At 37.7% G+C, this 20,878-nt stretch overlaps 1 protein-coding gene across 8 annotated transcripts in view; it reads right to left on the reverse strand.

Moving 5' to 3' along the window:
- Trip12 (thyroid hormone receptor interactor 12) overlaps positions 1–20,878 on the reverse strand; it is a 124,866-nt gene that overhangs the window by 7,430 nt on the left and 96,558 nt on the right. For 6 of the 8 annotated variants that reach the window (XM_013027177.1, XM_013027111.1, XM_013026960.1 and 3 more), the window contains 11 exons: positions 19,014–19,186; positions 18,604–18,677; positions 17,722–17,921; positions 16,787–16,914; positions 14,198–14,349; positions 13,344–13,486; positions 12,275–12,431; positions 10,933–11,031; positions 4,492–4,606; positions 4,048–4,202; positions 2,910–3,074 (listed from right to left, as the gene is read on the reverse strand). In XM_013027177.1, the coding sequence (XP_012882631.1) occupies positions 2,910–3,074; positions 4,048–4,202; positions 4,492–4,606; positions 10,933–11,031; positions 12,275–12,431; positions 13,344–13,486; positions 14,198–14,349; positions 16,787–16,914; positions 17,722–17,921; positions 18,604–18,677; positions 19,014–19,186 (1,561 nt within the window). Of the gene's footprint in view, positions 1–2,909; positions 3,075–4,047; positions 4,203–4,491; positions 4,607–10,932; positions 11,032–12,270; positions 12,432–13,343; positions 13,487–14,197; positions 14,350–16,786; positions 16,915–17,721; positions 17,922–18,603; positions 18,678–19,013; positions 19,187–20,878 lie in introns of those variants that run through there. The other 2 variants (XM_013026814.1, XM_013027248.1) reach the window with 2 other exon arrangements.

Consider the following 20,878-nt stretch of genomic DNA (forward strand, 5'->3'; position numbering starts at 1 on the left):
AAGTGGTAGAGCACTAGCCTTGAGCTGAAGAGCTGAGAGACAGCACCCAGGCCCAGAGTTCAGGCCCCACAACCGGACCCAAAAAAAAAGGAAAGAAGGGGATGACACTGATCAAGACACATTGTATTTTGTATTCATAAACTATGTTGTTAAATGGCCAACTCCTCTGTACAGCTACTTAAAGAGAATTAGTAAATTAATAAAAAACTGTCTTTAAAAAAGAAATCATCACAGCACAATCCCTTTGTACAATTCTGAGGTATCCCCTAAAAAGTCTCAGATTTCATCATGGCCTATATATACTAATTTTGTTTACATTGAAGTGTAGGCCAGCCATTGATGGCTCATGCTTGTTAATGCTAGCAATTGCAGGAGGCTGGGGGGTATGAAGATTGGGGATCAAAGCTAGTCTGGGTAGAAAAGAAAGTCTGTAAAACTGGTATCTCCAATTAACAACCAAAAAACCTGGACGAAGAGGTGTGGCTCAAAGAGTCCTGGCCTTGAGCAAAAAAGCAAAGAGATAGCACCTAGCAAGTCTTTTTGTTATTTAGAAATCTATAATCAATTAATACATACTGGATATATTCAAAAGGAATTTTAGTTTAGACCTAATATATTACCTTAAAGGCTGAACATTTAGCTTATTTGCCATATATGTTCTAATATATATATATATATATATATTAAATACTGGTCCTGGAAGATGAATTGAGGGCCTGGGCACTGTCACTGAGCTTAGGCTAGTGTACTACCACTTAGGCCACAGCTCTTCTATTTTCCAGCTTTTTTGGATTGTTTACTTGAAACTTGCCTGCCTAGGCTGGCTTCCAACCACCATCCTTAGATCTCAGTCTCCTGAGTAACTAAGATTACAGGTGTGAGCTACCATTGGCTGGCTATTTTGAGAATTTTCACTTTCAGGTAGACTCTGAGCCAGGACAACTTGTCCCATGTCTGTATATTTTATAAAGTAACAGGATAGGATACTTCAGAATGCTATAGTTTTCATGGTCTGGGCCATTCAGCACAGTTAAACCAACTTCTATAGTGTAATATGTGCTATGCATTTTATATATTTAAACTGATCTAAGAAAAAGAATAGAATAACAAATATCAAAAGGGAACTTGTGAAAAAGCTGTGGTAACATACTATGTTTGAGACAAGGATAACTAACAGAGTTGTACAATGTGGAGAAATTTAGGCTCCAAGAACATACAGCCAGAGTTTGAATTCCAATTGTCCATGTTGTTATATGTGACCTCAGACAGGTTGCATAACCTATGTGCCTTCAATTTCTCATCTGTAAAATCAGTATAGTCACAAGTATCTAGAAATTTACAAAGTTGTCGCATAGTTTATTACTTGTAAAGTACTTTAAACAGTACTGCAAGTTTTACTTCCTTTTTCCTTCTTGTAACTTAACAGACTATTCTTTACTGGACTGTAGGAAGTTTAAGCTTAAGTTGTAAAGTTTAAACTTAAGCAATTCTAAAACAACCTAAAAGGGGGGGAGGGGGCTTAGACTCTAAATATTAATTTCTCTTAACTATATTTTCAGTTAATAACTATTAGTTAAGCTCCGAGTGCCAGTGGTTCACACCTGTAATCCTAGCTACTCAAGAGGCTAAGATCTGAAGATCATGGTTTGAAACCATCCCAGGCAAGAGAGTCTGTAAGACTCCTATCTTCAACTCACCAGCAAAAGGCCTTAAGTGGAGCCATTGCTTAACCAGTATAGTGCTAGCCCTGAGTCCAAGTCCCAGGTCTGGCACCAAAACAAATCGAAACACTAGGTAATAATTATCAATATGTAAGATAAGCCCCTTACAGATCATCTTCTACCTAATATTAAAAAATACTCTAAAAACCTATCCAGCTCTCTAAACTCCTTTTTGTCTCATGAAGAAATGTGAAAAAATTACCTCAAGCAAAACATCTCCATTTGCTACTCTTACTCTAATTCAGATGGCTTTACATAACCACTCTGTTATCTGCACAAACAGAGCTATTGCCAAATGTGCCACTCTAGAAATAAGTGTTTCTATTAAATTTGGATCGAACCCAATTGAGCTATTGCTAATGTAACTTTTAAGTTATAACCCAAGTTTATATAATATAAAGCTCAAGATTACAAAATATGGGCTATTTCTAAATGAAGCCATATTTTCTGAAAATAAATTGCCCCAAGAATATAGTTTCAATGGTTCAAATACATGCTAAAGGAATTTAATAGGATTAAGCATCTGTCCATGAAAAATTGAATAAACAAGAGGTCATATTTACGGTTTCAATCAAATGTAACTGGAAACTGTTTATTCATCGCTTGATGTTATTAACAGATGATATTGTCCATTGGGAAATCATACATGGGACACTCTGTATGTTTCTGTGTGGGAGGGCAGTATAAGGGATTGAACTTGGCCTGCTGCTTGCTAAGCAAGTGTTCTGCTAGACCATGCCTCCCAGCCATTTTGTGCTGATTATTTTTGAAATATGTTCTGGTTTCCTGTGAGTGTGTGCCTCAAGTTTAACCTACCTATTTTAGGCTTCTCATTGTATTTGGGAATAACAGGCACATGCCAATAGGCCCAGCTTTTGAGTCTCTCTAAGACTTTTCTGCTTAAGACTGGCTTGCAACTGTGATCCTACCAATCTTGATCTCTCACAAAGTTACAGGATGAAAATGAGTCTCAAAACTGTGGGCTGGTCTCCAACAGCCATTCTTTTATTTTTAGCTTATAATCCTAACTACTTAGGAAGCTAAGTCCAGCACCTGTTCTGTATAATAGAAATATTGAACAATTTCTTAAAACAAAATACTAGTATAAAATTTTAACTACATTTAATATAAGCCATCTAACAAGCTTCATCATTCTACAAAATTGAACTGGTCCACTTGTAGGCCTACCTGAGATTTATCTTGTTCCAATCTTTTCTTCTGTCTGACAATGTCTTCCAGGTGATATACTGATCTGGCTACAACAGGGTCGATGTCAAATAAATCATGTGATGTCAGTGAAGTTTCTTGCCGTAGCATCCACTTATAAAAGGGTAAGCCAAGGGGAAGGTCCACCTGAATGGCAACACAAAATGCAGTCATACACAATGAGCTTCTAGATTACCTCAAATCTTTGATGATTTGAAAAGGCCAAATTAATCCCCCAAAGATATTTATTTACAAATCATTACTCCTTTTACATGAAATAGAGTCTTAATTTGGAGCCCTAATTATGGTAACAAATTGAAAATAGTAATGAATTAAACATAAACACAGAAAAGAACTTTTCCTTAATGATAGACATATATTCTTCATAATACACTTTATAAGAGAGTCCCTGAAACACTAAGAGGCCCTTAAAGAGATTTAACTCTATTTGAACTAAAGTAGATGCAATTTAATTCCACTGCAGTCTGAATTATTAAATATTCTGAAACAAGTTAAAATGGAGAACTTACTGTATTTAAAATTTAGAAAATTTAACTTCTAAAATAATTGACATTAGTCCATTTTTCTGTTAAAAATAAAAGCTTGTAAATTTGACAGTAGATGAAAATGTCTTATGTATACAGATAAATTATCTAAGAAAATGTGAGAAGAGGAAATAAGAAAAGTCCAGAAATATTCAAACCTCCACAAACACTGATTACTTGGGTTATTTTCACAAGAGCATTCTAATAGAAATTTAATGAGGTAGAGCTACATATGATTATAGCTTTGCTACTGAATTAGAAATGTAATGTATAATACTTTCAAAATTGTAATTAAAGCAACTCTTAACAATGCTCGCTTCTTTAGACTCTGGTTACTACTGAAGGACTGGGCCAACGGCTGGAAGCGGCTATGAAAATTCTGTTTTGGGAAGTAGGACAGCCTCACTTCTATCTTTCTGCATCAGAACTGGCATTTTTAAATTCCTAAGTGATTCATACGCACCTTAAGATTGAGAAGAGTGCTCTAATATACAGCATTGAGTGCAGGGAACTGAGGTACTTTCACAGAACATTGTACACCAAAATTGTAGAAAAGCAAACAATCCTAAACTTACCAATCTGAAATCCATGATAGCCTTAGCCATTAATTTTCCTAAGAAGCGAAACTTCATCTTAACCTTTGCGATATGAGCTGGCTTAGCTGTCCTACCAAAAGGAAGCGCAAACAGGCCCTGGAGGTTTTGAATATACTTGGTCCCTTCTTGGCTTCCTGTAAAATGAGCAATTCACCAAACTTCAGATGGTATTTCCAAAAACAAAAAAACAAAACAAGAACAAAACCTGGTAACTTAGAACATGTAAGAAATTTAACATTGCCAAAACTGGAGAATAGAAGTCCTCTAGAGCTGCAAGGTCTTATCCTATTTAATAAACAGGTTAAAAAAAAGGCTTAAAGAACATGGTCCTATAACAGAAATTAATTATAACGAGCCTTAATGTAAGGGCCCATTATCTGATCTTGAATAGCACAAATTCAGTGACTCACAAACTTAAATTACCTTTTGGATTGCTAAGAGTTACTTCTTCACCTCTCCAGAGACCCAAGTCAGCTCTCTGTAGTTCCTGAGATACAAGTGCATAAAACTCCAGTGTAGGCCCAAGACCTGTACCAACCTAAAAAAGGAACAAAAACAGAATGACTCCCAAATTCTATAAAATCATGGTACTTTTTACCTGCTCTTGTATTAACAATGTGAAAACTAATAGAAAGTGTTTACCAGGAGGCAACAGAGGTATTTACTTAAAAAAAAAAAATTTTTTTTTTTGGGTCAGGTCGTGGGGCCTGAACTCTGGGCCTGGGCACTGTCCCTAAGCTCTTCAGCTCAAGGCTAGTGCTCTACCACTTGGCCACAACGCCACTTCCGGCTTTTTTTCTTTTGTGGTGCTGAGGAATCAAACCCAGGGCCTCAGGCATGTAAGGCAAGTGCTTTACCACTGAGCCACCTTCCCAGCCCTACTAACATTTTTTGACTGAACATTCTTTCAGTCTTAGCATGTGGAACAAAACTAGAAGCCCTTTGAGTAAAACCACTAGTCCATGACATATGATATGAAAACAACCAGGGTAGCATTCACAGCCTCATCATTTTTTTATGTTCTAATCAAGATTCCACCAGAATGTAAAAGAAGGGAGACAGCTAATAAAAACTTCATATCATTGTTCAGTCTGCCAGGGCTACTTAGGGCACTATTTTACCATTATTATAGTTATTGTAAAAAATGACCTACACTAGCCCTAAAAGCTGAGACAGTCTATCAGATATTCAAGACAATGTTGGCTTGGACTGTTGACATCACTCCCATCCTACTGCATTAACTCCCATATCTTTGTTAGAATTTTATAACAGTAAATGGCATCAAACCTCACAATGAGTGCTTGAAACAAAACCTTGTAGCAAATATTGGCGCTTCTCCTCAGTTCTCCCCACAATACAAACTATAGGAAAATGACAGGGGTACAGGGGGGTAGGAGCAAGCCAAGCTTAAGTTCTTATCATAACCTGGCATTCTGTGATGCCTCCTTTTTTCCCCAGCTTCGCTGACCTTCTCCATCTTCATTTACTTAGCTCTAATCACCTTCATTCTCACGTTATGCTGCTAGAGCTATTCTTCCAAACAGCAATGACTCGCCCTTATGCTTAAATGTTGTCTTTGATTACCCTACCCGCTTGCCTTTGTCTTCATGCTCTATCTTCTTTAACCTTCTCTTACAATGCTTGTCTAGTATTTGTGTGTTTTGCTAACGTGTATGTGTCTTTCTAAACTAAAAGAAAAGCTCTATAATGATAGGAACTTTACATATATTTTATTATCCTCTGAATCCTAGACAAGAGGAAGATGACAAAGGCAAAGAAAAGTTGTAGTAATGTTTAGTATCCACTAGATGGTGCTTAAAACAAGTTAATTTTCTTCCCTTAACATAAAATTACCCCAGGATAAGAAGGCACTGACAAGTATTTCCTACATTCAGATATTGTTTATTTCTGCCAGTTGTGAGTGAAAAAGATAGGCAAGAGCACAAGGCCCTGAGTGCAAGTCCTAGTTTTGGCACAAAAAATACTGTTATTTCTAAAAATAAAACCGATTTTAGGTGTTTGCATCATACAGCCAATACTTTCAAGTTTTGGGAACCCTCTCTTCCCCCAATAACGATAGATCTTGGAATCTTTTTCAGAGTCAATGGGTAAAACCCACCAAAGAAGTTGATTTCTGCACTAGCAGTTAGACATTGCCCCTCAGAAGGGTCAGTGAGAAGCCTTTCTGAGCTAGTTTACAGTTCATTTAAGATGCAATTTGATTTGAACACTAAAGGATGAGAGGAAAATTTATTCCCAGAAAGAAAAATGCTGAAATAAAGTAGAAGCATATTTAAACAAAGTTAAGTCAACCAAGTAGGTAAGAGCACTCAGGTCTCTACCCTCATACCAGGGTTTGAACTCCAGGCCTTGTACTTGTTAGCCAGGAGCTCTAAAACTTGTTGGACACACCTAGGAGTGTCCTGAATAGAAATTCTACCTATGGACTTAAGGTACACACCACTAAATCGGGCTTATTTGCAGAGATGAAGTCTTGCTAAATTTTATTTCCAGCCCAGACTTGAACTGTGATACTCTCTGCCTCCTGCATAGCTGGGACAAGTATGAGCCACTACACCAGCCAGGTTTTGCAGTCTCATGAAGAAGAAATTGGAGTATACACTTAATAACTACATCCTATTAGCAATAGCCAAGGATCCAAGTATATTTCAAAAGTCCAAGTTTACTCCAATGGGCAAGGATCTCAATCCAATTTGGGATCTTCTTCCTTTCCAACACTCCCCGAACAGTACTCATTTCTGTTCCTTGACACCAAAGCCTGACTCTTTGAGCCTACTGGAAGATGGTTCCTTAAGCCTCCCTTGACTTCCACTAAGGTCTCAAGTCAAGAGCTCACTTCTTCACCTTTACCGGACATGTCAGAGACAAGACTCCTTGCCCAAAAGCTTCACTCACTAGTTAAACAATACCACTCACTTGCCATTCTGTGCCCTTGTCCTGTGTCTTCTCCTACAACACTGGGAATTCTGCTAGAATCTGGATCACTAGCATGCAGCATAATTCTCAGTACACAACACCTTTAAATTTTAATTTTGGTGACTGTATACTTTCTAAAGTTTAACAAGAAGGAAAAATGCTTAAAATCATGATTAAGGCTACTGGGATAGCAACAGATAATACTGTAAATTAAATTTCTAAATTTACCATCCATTACTCTGAGCCAAATATTGTTTTAACTCATCACATAAATGAACTCAGCTACAGGTTTGGGTTAGACTATTATCACCCACATTTTATACATAAGAAAATAGAAAGGTAGCCGGGCACCGGTGGTTCATGCTGTAATCCTATCTACTCAGGAGGCTGAGATGAGGATTGTGGTTCAAAGCCAGCCCAGGCAGAAAAGTCCATGAAACTCTTATCTCCAATAAACCACCAGAAAACTGGAAGTGGCACTGTAGCTCAAGTGGTAGAGCGCTAGCCTTGAGCTGAAGAGCTGAAGGACAGTGCTCAGACCCAGAGTTCAAGGCCCACGACCGACCAAAAAAAAAGGAAAAAAAAGAAAGAAAATAGAAAGATAGCTGGGGATATAGCTCAGTGATAAAGCATTTGTCTAGTCAGAGATCCGGGGTTCAATCCTCCTCATTGGGGAAAAAAAGAATGGCAAAAGAAAGAAAAACACACATCTTTAAAAAAAAAAATGAGCATAGGGCAATGAAGTGGAAGCTCTGTTAAGTTTAAGTCCATGTAAGAAGATTTTCATAGAAGTCAAATTCTCCTAAGTTCTGTCTTTGTATTTTGAAACTAAAATGTACAGAAAATTGTTCCTTTAATCTTTTGGAATATTGTCCTGCCTGTTGAAAAGCATCTGAAAAGAAGACAAAGACAAGAAAGTAAAACATTTTAATTCACAGATGACAGGATTCACAGATGATGAAGGTCAGCTACACTGAGTAAATTATACTTCCAGCCTTATGTCTTCTTTTATAATGTCGGTAAACCAAGAATAACTGTCATATTTTTTAAACAGTTGAAAAAAACATCTTGACTAGTACCTTGAAGATGTTGAAAATGGCATGGACTTCAAATTTAATTAGTATCAAGTTTCATCGGGACATGGCCATACTCATTTATGTCTATGATCACTCCACAGCTAATAAAGGCAGGTTATAGTAATTGTGAGAGGCTACGTGACCCACAAGTTTGAAATATTTAGTATCTAGTTCTTTACAGAAAAGTTTCTCAAGCTACAAGAATCCTAAGTCATCTATTAAAATATAACTAGATTAAGTTTATGATTGTCACAAAAACCAAGGTATTATAAAATACAATTGTCCATAAACCAGCAACAAACTGAAAATGGAAGAAATAGTACCACTTTCAACACCATGAAACATTTATATATTCTAGGGAAAATCTAACCTAACATATGCAAGAAAGACTTCTAGACATAAAATATGAAACAACACAGAAAAATCAAAGCTGTAAAGTAGACAACAACACTATTTTATTTTATTGAAAAATGTCAAAAAAAAAAAAGAAAAATGTCAATTCTCTCCAAACTGAGCACAATTCAACAAAATCCTAACCAAATTCCTATTAAACTTTACACTGATAGGCGGATTCTAAAATTCACATGGAAGTATTAAAGAACTCTGAAGAAAAAAACTGGACGACTCATGCTATCTAATTAACATTTATAATAAAACTATAGTAAGTAACATGGTATAGAATTCTGATAATAGGATCAAATGGAGAAATCTAGAAAGTAAGCCAAAGAGTCATAGTATCGATACCAAATAAAAGTGCTGAGGGGAACATTACTGCCTGTGTTTAAAAAAGAAGGGGAAAGAAGAGGGAAGAGGAAAGAGGGAAGAAGAAGGGAAGGGGGAAGGAGAAAGGAGAAGGGAAGAGGAGGAAGGAGGAAGGAGGAAGAAGAAAGGAGGTAGAAGGAAGGAGGAGAAGAAGGAAGGAAGAAGAGAGAGGAGGAGGAAGAGAAGAGAAGAAAGAAAAGACTTGAGTCTTGATATAGGTGTATAATCCTAGGAGTGTGGCAAGTTCAGTGCCAGTCTAGACTACATGGAGAGTGTTTCAAACCAAAAGGATGAAGGAGTTAACAGATGGAACAAAAACAATCCTCACCTCCACCAAAAAACACAAAAGACTCCTCTAAAAAAAAAAAGGGGGGGGGGGGGGGGAAGTTGGGAAGGTGGCTTAGTGGTAGAGTGCTTGCCTAGCATACATAAAGCCCTGGGTTTGATTCCTCAGTACCACATACACAGAAAAAGCTGAAGTGGCTGTGGCTCAAGGGGTAGAGTGCTAGCCTTGAGCAAAAGAAGCACAGGGACAGTGCCCTAGCCCTGAGTACAAGCCCCAGGACTGGCAACATACACAAAGAAAGTGAACCTCTACCCCACTCATGGCTATAATCCTACCTCACTGTGGAAGTAGAAAACAGGGCATCATGGGTTGAAGCCAGTCAAAGCAAAAAGTTCTTAAGACCCCATATCTTAACTAAAACCTTAGGGTCATGGTTCATGTTTATGCTGCTATTCATGAGGCTGAGAAAAGGCTAAGTGCAGTGCCAGGACAGGCAAAAAAAGTTCATGAGACCCCAATATCTCAATAGAGCAAAAGCTTAAGCTGTGGAGTACAGTACAGTAGCCATGTAGCACGTTTGAAACCCTGAGTTTAAACCCCAGTCTGTAGTGATACTAAATGGATCACAGGCTAAGGGTGAAAACAAAACCACAGGAGATAAATCTTTGAAGCTGTCAAAGTGTAAAAGCAGAAAAGAAAAATAATAAACTAATTTCATAAAAATTTAAAAGTTCTTGACCCAGGTTCATCATGTAAACTGAATGTATATTAACAGTGGAAATAATCAGTTATTGGAGCAGCTTTCTTGATTACTTCAATAATCTTTCAGATTTGTAAAGAAGCCTAAAAAAAAAAAAGTTCTACAATACAATGGAAAGATATTTCGTAACTGACAGTAATAAAATATTTATGAGTCATTTGAATCCACAAAAGTCAGACTCTTAATTCCATACTTTTTTTTTTTTTTGTCGGTTGTGGGGTTTGAACTCTCTGGGCTTGGGTGTTCTCCATGCGCTCTTCAGCTCAAGGCGAGCGCTCTACCATTTGAGCCACAGCGCCACTTCCAGACTCTAATCCCATAATAAAACAAAATGTGAAAAATATGCCAAAAATTTGGAGAATTAATTAAGTGTGTGGCCAGACTCTGTTGGCTCACACCTATAAACCTCAGGAGATTGAGGTGTGAGGATTATGGTAACGCAGGCAGGAAAGTCTCTTATCTTCAATAACCACCCCAAAACCACAGGTGGAGCTGTGGCTGAAAGTGGCAGAGCACTAGACTTGAACAAAAAAGTCTCAGGTACGATGCCCAAGCACCGAGTTCAAGCCTCACAACTGATCAAAACAAAAAAGTATGCATAAGTATGTGAAACAACTGGACAGATGGACATACATACTTCAAATGGGAGGAAATGTGAACTTTTAACAGCTTTTAAAATTGAAATATATTCAAGTCTGGAATGTAGTTCAGTGTGGAGCACTTACTTGCCTACCATGCACAGGGTCCCTGGGACTGATATTTAGCATTGGAAGAAAAGAAAAATGGAGCTAGGTCCTGATGGCTTGAAGGCAGCGGAGACAGGAAAGTCTCCAGTTAAATACCAAGAAGCTAAAAGTGGATCTGTGGCTCAAGAGGTAGATCCCCAGTCTTGAATAAATCACTAAGAGAAAAATAGATCAAACCTTAGTTTTTAAGCTATTATTTTCCAAATGGCTTTCAGAATTTCATAGAGACAAGGAACCTAAATGACATTTTATCCAGAGAATAGTCAAGCTAAAAACCACTGGACCTAATAAGCTCACCTCATTTTCATACTGGATTTCTAACATGGCCCGTGAACTGCCAAGGTCCTGCATTACAGATTCGGCTTGCTTCAACAACTCCTCTCTGTTCACAGTACGCTACGAAGAAAGTAGAGATGTGAGTCAATTACTCTACCTACATTCATTTTAATAAACTGGTGGCATTCTGTTAAGGACAATATAATCAATTAAGCAATTTGATCAGTTTAACCTCAGATATTAGTAGCTGCATTGCTGCAAACATCGACAGCATCCTTGCATACATGAAGAAGAGCTAGACTCAAGTCTAATTACTAATTTATCTTGAACCCATGGCATGGTTAGAAAATTAAGGTTTCAAAGGAAAAAGATCTCTTTAATTCTATTAAACATCAACAGTATCAAGGACTACCTTCATGAAATTTCCCTGGGCAAATTTATATATCAGATATGGTGAAATAGGTTTGATGATAAGTGAGATAGCTGAGCTGGAAACCTAGAGGCTCTCAGCTACAAGGCTCCTACAATACTGCTGAAGATGTGCCCTAATGAGATTTGTGAAGATAACACTTTGCTACCATTTCTAAAGCAGGGTAACACTGCTATTTATGGAATCTTCATGGGACATATAGAGATAGAAATAGCACAATTATTTTTTAAGTATAGCATTTGCTTTTTCGTCTTGTTTTCATGACAATCGATTCCCTTCTAATTACAAGAGGTTCCTACAAGAAGTTGGAGGTAAAAAACTGGAAGAGAAGCTTAAATCCTTAGTAAAGAGAGAGAGAGAGAGAGAGAGAGAGAGAGAGAGAGAGAGAGAGAGAGAGAGAGAGAGATGGAACAGAAAAGTCATCAGTGAAAGTACAGGTCAGAACTGTAGATTGGTGTCTCATGTGAATCATATGGGCCTTGTGTTTCACAGCCAAACTGTGGAGCCAAGATTAGAAGCACAGAAGATGAAGTCAGCAACACTGGAGCTTCCTGGGATAGAGACTCAAAATATATTCAGGATTCTGTTTCAGACTTTTCTAATGGGAAAAATATGTTAAGGGAGAGAAGTGGATCTGGTTAAGCCTACTATTGCATGAAGAATCAACATCCTTATCATAAGAATTACAGTAACTAAAAAAACTGGAAACTATTTCAGGAACTAGTGGACTCTTAATAGAGGATTAAAGAAGAATCATAGACCAGTTTCAACAGATTAATAGAAAAGTAGAATTAACACAGAAGTGATAAAAAGAGACAAAATACAGTGGTGACTTATAGCTCTAAAACCAACAGGTATAATTAGGCACAGACCATCTGTAGTTTTTCCATTAATTTGAAAAGCTCAGTTTAGGTATTTTTGGAAGAAACTTACTTTTTTTCTATCCAATCGAGGTGCAACTCTGCTATCTTGAGAATCAGACTGGTTGATTTCTGGGTTGGTATCAAGTAATCTTTGCATTGCCCGGTCTCGATCAAATGCAGTTACATAAAAAAGCATTTGCCGGGTATCAAAAGGAAAGAAAAATGGGCTGCAAAAAGATGCAATATTAACTTGTTATCTGGATAAGAATCAGAAGCCATTTAAGAAAAAAAAAATCAAAATATATTACTAGAAACACAATCATATACCACAGCACTTAAAATTTCTAATTGCCGACTAATAAAACTTAAGTACTTCTACATAAAATCTAAATTTTAATCTCCAAAGCCTTACACTTAAATTTATAGTCTACTCAATCTTTAATCTACTCCAAAGCTTTTAGAAAGTTTAACACCATAGCCTCATTTGGTTGCTAAAACCCCATACTGCATATACCCAAGAACTAGTTTGTTTCTTCTCAATTTTCCTCCTCGAGTTTAGCATTTGAAGTCACTCAAAAACTGCTAAAAGGCAGCTTCTGCTTTTCAAAGAAGCAGCCTTACAGCCCTATGATACAAGGTCTTACTGCCTCTTTATTCAGGTTTTAGTAGATTTTTGACATACACTTCTGTCAAAAGTACTTCCTACAGTGACCTGAATGCTTTCTATTTATTCTATTAACAATGGCAGCAGCCTTGCAATGATATAATCTATGCAAAGAAAAATATCAAATTTCTAACTTTCATTGTAATTAATAAATGAAATGTAAAAATTATCTTACCTGACCAGTGCTCACTGTATATATCAGTGAAAATCTAGAGGCTCTGGTACAAAAGGCTCTGAGAAGAACAGCCTTTTGGAATTCAATTTTATGATTTAATTCTCCATCCCATGTCATGTAGAAAGACATATACAATAGGAAAAACTAGTGCCAGCCTCAACACAACTAATCTGTTTGTATGCTAAAGCTGTATTATATTGAGTTGTGACTGAACATAACAGTTGATCAGGCATAATAAGGATACTTCTGTAAGAAGTATTAAAACCAACATTCACAAAGCCATGAAAGTAATTGTCTTACCAGGTTTTTCCTAGCTCAGTTAGCCATGTTGGGATGTTTCCTGTCATGATTACTAAAGGATCTTGAAGCTGCCTGTTTGCTTTTGCTGTCAATTTACTGTTATTAAATTCACTAGTTGGAATAATCTCCTTGCACATTGCATTCTGTAAAATGTTAAAAACAAGAACAAGTAAACAAGATTATATTCATAATCTTTTCCTTTACCCTCAAATATATGCAGAGTGCCAAGAATTCACCTTTTTGTCTCCAACACCCATTATATATGTCCTCACTGTTGTGTCCCAACCCAAACAACTCTTGTAATAAATGGTTGAAACTACCAACCACCACAAGCCAATGATATTGCCTCAGCTACTTACTGATGTGCCAGCTTGTTTCATGTAAGGTCAGTTTTTTTTTTTCACTTATCTATATAGATTAAATATCACAGAAAATACCAGTTTTCACTCAGCTTTTTACTTCATCTTAACTTCAGCAAATACAAATTTGGTTAATTTGTACCCTAAAGAAACATTTAGATTTTTAAATGTCCCTGAATAATCTTAACTATGATAAATTTATGCTCAACTTCCATCTGCAGCTTAATTAATAGGGTTATAGCTAGACAATGTTCTACAAATAAATCTGCACAAGAATAATGTAAGAATTTTTGCCATGAAAAAAAGAAGGAGCAGAGAAGTTTCCCCAGATTAAATACATAGCATATTACTGGGCTAGGATTCCTGAATTTACATGAATCACTGTTTTGATTTTGCATGCAAGACAAGATTCATCAATCAGTAAATAGAAACTTAAACTATGATATAATTTGTCATGAACAGACCATATGAATTTCAGAAGTAGACATTACTCACATCATACAAGTAATACCAGTATCGACTGACAGCATGTAAAACTCTTAAAAGGAGGATCACATCTAATGATGGGTCTTCAAAGGTGATATTTTCAGGTGGCGTGGGAATAAGGTAAACTTCTAAAGGATTTGATACTGATGGGCACACTCCATCTAGAAAACAGAAGATTACATTTTAAATTCTTATCAAAGCTATAATAGCTAAGCCAGTAGAGCCAGTCATCTTATCCCTAAACCAGCAATTATATTTACTTCTTATTGGTAGCATATCAATAGATGGTTTCTTTATCTTGTACATGAGAAAATCCAAGATTATAAAAGTTTCATTTTCTCCTCATACCCAATATAAGCAAAAAAACAGACACCTGCCCTGCACTGGTGGCTCATACCTGTAATCCTACCAACTTAGGAGGTTAAGATCTGAGGACTCCAGTTTCAAAACCACCAAGAACAAGAAAGACTGCAAAATTCTTTTTTTGTCATGGGGCTCTTCAGCTCAAGGGGAGTGCTCTATCACTTGAGCCACAGCCCTACTTCCAGTTTTCTGGTGTTTAACTGGAGATAAGAGTCTCAAAGGCCTTCCCTGTCCGGGTTAGCTTTGGCTTTGAACTGTGATCCTCAGATCTCAGCCTCCTGAGTAGCTAGGATTACAGGCTTGAGCCACAGGTGCTTGGCAAACCAGTGAGATTCCTATCTCCAATTAGCCACCATAAAACCGCAAGTGGTGCTGTGGCTCAAAGTGATAGAGCAGTAGCCTTGAGCAATAGAGCTCAGCAACAGTGCCCAGGCCCCGAGGTTCAAGTGCCACAACCAAAACTATCAAACAAAAACTAGTACACTCTTATACCTCTGGGTATATATGCCTGCACTGGTACTGGGGCTTGAACTCAGGGCCTGGATGCTGTCCCTTACCCTTTTTGCACAATGCTGATGTTCTACCACCATTTGAGCCACACAGCTACACTTCTACCTTTTTTGGTTAATTGGATACAAGACTCTCACGAGTTTCCTGTGCTGGCTGGCTTCAAACTACTTCAGATCTCAGCCTCCTAACTTGTAATCCTAGCTAGGATTACAAGCCTCCAGTGCACAGTTCACATCTTTCACTTATATCACAAACAGGTAGTACTAAAACAGTCAAGAACAGAATAAAGTTAATCATTTAAGTGGTTTGTTAAAGAAACTTCCTGGATTTTTCATATATAGCCAGCTTGAGCAGGTGAAGTCTTATGAGACACATCTCTAATTAACCACTAAAAAGCCAGAAGTGGAGGTGTGGCTGAAGTGGTAAAGTGCTAGCCTTAAGCTTTTTATAGAAAGCTCAGAGACAGTGCCCAGGTTATGAATTCAAGCTCCTTGGATGGGAAGAAAAGGGAGGGAGGGCGCGAGGGGAGGGCAGGAGGAAGCTTTTACATAAAACTTAGTTTTACAAAAAGCAAATTTGCCGCAATGCTCTTATTTCTGTGAAACAGAGGAAAGCAGTGTATGGAAGGCACTGTGATGGGAGGGGGCCCATTAATATAACAACAACCCAACTCCTAGAGTTTTTCCTGCTGTATTGAGATTGGGGAAAAGGAAATGTAAATAAAGAAGGAAATGCAATTGCACTCTATAGTTTTTTTTTTTTGGGGGTCTGGTTGTGGGGCCTGAACTCTGGGCCTGGGCACTGTCCCTCAGCTCTTCAGCTCAAGGCTAGCCGCTCTACCACTTGAGCCACAGCGCTACTTCCGGCTTTTTTCTTTTTGCTTATGTGGTGCTGAGGAATCGAACCCAGGGCCTCAGGCATGCAAGGCAAGCACTCTACCACTGAGCCACCTCCCCAGCCCCTGCACTCCATAGTTTTTATATTATCTGTAATCACTTTTTAATTCCTTCTGCAGCTGATAAATTATAATTATAGTGACTAACAATAAAAATGAAGGACCAGCCAGGTTGCAAATGACCAGAAGTCTCTACTATTGAAATGTTTCATTCTTCATAAAAACATGAGCTGGGCATTCCTCCTCACGCCTATAATCCTGGCTACTCAGAAGGCTGAGATCTGAGGTTCAAAGTTCAAAGATAGCCCAGGGCAAGTAAAGTCCCTGAGATTCCTATCTCCAATTACCACCAGAAAACCTGAAGTGGTGCTGTGGCTCAAGCCGTAGAGTAGAGCACTTGTTAGGCCCAGAATTCAAGCCCCACAACCAACAAAACAAACATAAATTCTTAAAACCTGAGAGTAAGCAGTTTCCTCAACCCTCTTTACAAATTTAATTGTGTAAATTTTATAGTTTTCTCTAAGTTATAGTCAAAGACTTTACAAGATTTAAATAACTTAAAAACCTTGAGCTCTGGGCTGAGAAGGTGGCTCAGTGGTAGAGTGCTTGCCTTGCATGCATGAGGCCCTGGGTTTGATTCCTCAGCACCACATGAGCAAAAAGAAAAAAGCCAGAAGTGATGCTCTGGCTCAAGTGGTAGAGCACTAGCCTTGAGCTGAAGAGCTGAGGGACAGTACTCAGGTCCAGAGTTCAGGCCCCATGACCAGACCCCCCCTTAAAAAAAAAAACCTTGAGCATAGCAATCTACTTCCCCCCAATCAACATCTTACCATGCCATAACTCATCATGCTTTTTTGCATTTCTGGGGGACGTTTTTGTTGGCGCTGTTTGGGCTCTTCCTCTTTTACCACCAACACAGTCTTTATTACTTTCTTCATCCTCTCTTACAGGTTTGTACCTAAGGTGACCAGATAGTATACAAACAAAATGTATTTGTTTCACTGTTGCATTTTCATACATGTAGAGTATAATGTGAATAAATTCACGCCCTCCACCATATTCCCTTTCCTCTCACTTTTCAAAATGTTTTTGATTTCATCATGCTGTATGTACACACACACACACACACACACACACATACATAATTTATTATACAAAGGCAAAAGTCCACATCACAGACTGAACATGCAGTTACCAGAATAACCCAAAAAACTACCCTCTCTATCCTTACTTTGAATTCTGAGAATTACCAATGACACACCTTCCTATAAAAGACTGCACAACCTAGCTACAGCATCACAGGAGGAAAATGTTATAAAGAATGGCTTCGGAAGAATGACTTCCTTTATAAATAGAGAAATCAACAGGAAATGCAGGAATCTATAGCCAAATACCTTTAGGACCTAGAATGCCAAACTTTTTACCTACTGAAACATTTAATGGAGAAATTTTGTTTTAATTAGGGACTAAAATGCATTAAAAAGGTAGATGTAAATTATTATTTACTACTGTCCATCATATGTTTTCCTAGTAGAATTTGAGGAAGCAGGTATATATATATACAATATACGAAATATTTTAAGAGCTCCCTTTCTTCTTACAAATACCAATCATAACTTTAGTATGAATTCTATAACACATTTTCAAAGTTCACAAAACACCAGGGCTGGCAAAGTGGCTTAGGTCGATGGTAGAACTCCTGTTTTGCAATAGGACTAGCAACAGGAATGGGAATAGGAATAGGAGGGAGGATTTTCCAACTTGCCATATGGTATGAGTCTTTGTCCAAATCCCAGCTCTCCCTAGAGGATTGCTTTCATCATCTGTGGATTCTCTTTCATCTTCAGCCTGTACACTGAACTGTCGTACTGCCTGATACACAGTCATATTGTATGGTAGCAAATGTTCTCCAATATAAAACTGTAGTCTGTGTCTCACATTTCCTGAATTTAAAAACTGAGCAGCCTAAAAAAGAAAGCAAAATCTATTTTAGATACTGACATTGGTGTTTATATAGTTCAATATCACCTGCTGGTCACAATACAAGAATCCTAGTTAATGTCTGAAACCACAGATAGTTACCAAACCCTATGCATGACAAGTAACTTTCATCTGGTATGCTTTGGGACCAGTATTTCAGATCTCCTCTGCCCCTCCACTGGGTGCTTGTGGCTCATGCCCATAATTCTAGTTACTTTGGAGGCTGATGTCTGAGTATCACAGAAGCCAGACACCAAAGTCTTTATCTCCAATTATTAGCAAAAAACCCAGTAGAGCTGTGGCTGTAGTGGTAGAACACTGTACTTGAGGAAAAAAGCTCTAGGACAGTGCCTAGGCCTAAGTTCAAGTCCCAGGATTGGGACTTGAGGCAATTTAAAAGGGACCAAGGTTAAACATAAAATTCAATTTATGTTTCATATGCACCTTCATACACATAGCCTCTAAAGTAAACTTTATACAGTATTTTTAGTACTCTTGCTTTTTAATGCTACCTCAAAAGGCCAAGTGTGGAATTTTCTGCTTATAGAATTTAGGATATTTTGGATTTTCACATTAGGGATGTACATATATATTACATATATATACGTATATGTATGTAATATATTGACTAACATACTTTACAAAAATGATCAGCATTTTATCTTACCAGAGATTCGTCTATTTCCTCATCTGATCCATCATCATCACTGTCTTCATCATCTTCTCTTACTCTTCCATACCCTAAATATACACACAGACAAATAAATGTCTTGCAATTGGATAAATGGTTAACCTGGTATTTTACTTTTTAAAAAAGTTACATATTGACCCACGGAAAAGAAAGACCAAAGAAAATTCTCAAACACAGAGTGTTCTTTCTACTGAAATTCCAACATGGCAAATTAGTTCATCACTCAAATAACCAGTTAACTTATAGGAGAGTCCAACAATGCCAATATATTAGTGGCAGGAAAACAAGTTCCTACTGTGTAGGTTTTATCAGAAAAAATTAAACAGGGTACTAGCCCATGCATTTTTCAATATTACTTTCATTGAAAAGGTATATATGCAAAGTACCTCTAACTACAAGGTATCTCTCAATAGCTTGTACCAACGCCAATGGGTCGATCTTGACAGGTCCACCCTTCCACTGTTTCACATTTGCACAATCAGGATGTCTTTGTAATTGGCATTTTAACTGATGTGTGTTGAAAAATTTTAAAGCCTGTGATCCTCTGTTGAGAGAAAAGCTCAAGATAATTTGCGAAAAAAGGTTAGTCTATTGATGTCACAATCGATAAAAAGGAAGAAAATACACTTCAATTTTCTAAGACACAAAGCTAAACTCTTGTGTCATATAAATGATAGTGCTAGTAACTCAAGTTACTTAATACAGTTAAGAATGAGAACTAAAATGTGAGTGTGGAGTCATGCACATGAAATCAATACTTTACCTTTAATCCATCATGGAACCATGTGAGGAGAATACCATGAATTCTGGTATTTATGAAATGTCCCATTTAGGCAATTCTTTGAAATAAGATTTCTTCAACAACTTAAATACACTTCTTCAGTATTTTATCCTTTCTTACAAAATTAAATTTAGAAACAAAAACCCTGCCAAGCAGTGGTGGCTCAAGCTTGTAATCCTAGCTACTCAGGAGGCTGAGATATGAGGATCACAGTTTAAAGCCAGCCAGGGCAGGAAAGTCAGTGAGACTCTTATCTTTAATTACCAAGAAAGCCAAAAGCAAAAAAGCCCCGAGCAAAGCAAAGTGAGAGACAGTGCCTAGGTTCTGAGTTCAAACCCCAGAATCAGGGAGGGACACACACACACACACGCACGCACGCACGCACGAGCACACATGCACACACACACACGCTCTTTTCTGTTTTCAAGTATTTCAGCTATAAAATAACCTTCAAATCTACTTTGCTACGCATTTAAAAAATATATAATGGCACTAGGAAATGAACTCATGGTCTCAGCCTCCAGCCTATCTCTGCACTGGCTATTTTCTGTGTCAGGTCTCACTTATTACCCAAGCTGGACTACACTGTAATCTTCCTACTTGTGCCTGTGTCACTGGACACCATAGGCATGAACACTATGCCTAGCAATTGAACTTCCCCTGCAGCTGGATAACAGGCACATACTAGAACCTTGCCTTCATTCTGCACCAGCATCCTTGGCTCTCCACTTACCAAGTAGCTAGGTTTATAAGGCTTAAGCAATCTTCCCCAGAACTTCGCTACATTTTGAATAAAGCAGTTTAATAATTACAGCAGTTGGTTTCTGGTAAAGACATATAATCGATTTTTTTTTCTATAAGCTCTGTTTTTCCTATATAAACTCTGTTCTTTAAACATGTCTTTAAAGAGCTTAAAGTTGGTTACCTAGTGTACATAAAGCATATAAACAGGGGTATGGAAAGAAACATGCCATTACATGTATTAAATACATTTTGTATACAGAAAGATAAAACTGAAACATTCCATGGTTTTCTTAAAAGTACTGGAAAAAGTGCGTTTATGTCATACATTATTCAAGGCTTATATAATGATCAAAGCAAGTCAGGTGTGATGGTACAAATCTGAAATTCCAGCTACTTAGAAGGCAGGAGGATAAAGGATATGAGGCTTCCCTAAGCAAAACAAAGGACTACGATGTGGCTTAAGTAGTAGTTCATTCCCAAATACCCAAAACCAAAGCCAACCAACACCCCCAACAACACCAACACAAACACCTAAAAATATATAATTTCAAAGTCTATGCCATGATAGTTTTATGTATTTAAAAACAGATGCTCGGGGCTGGGAAGGTGGCTCAGTAGTGGAAGAGAGCATGCCTTGCATGCCAGAGGCCCTGGGTTCGATTCCTCAGCACCACATAAGCAAAAAGAAAAAAGCCGGAAGTGGCGCTGTGGCTCAAGTGGTAGAGC

This window comes from Dipodomys ordii, unplaced genomic scaffold (assembly GCF_000151885.1).
Source record: "Dipodomys ordii isolate 6190 unplaced genomic scaffold, Dord_2.0 Scaffold1, whole genome shotgun sequence".
Classification (NCBI taxonomy): domain Eukaryota; kingdom Metazoa; phylum Chordata; class Mammalia; order Rodentia; family Heteromyidae; genus Dipodomys; species Dipodomys ordii.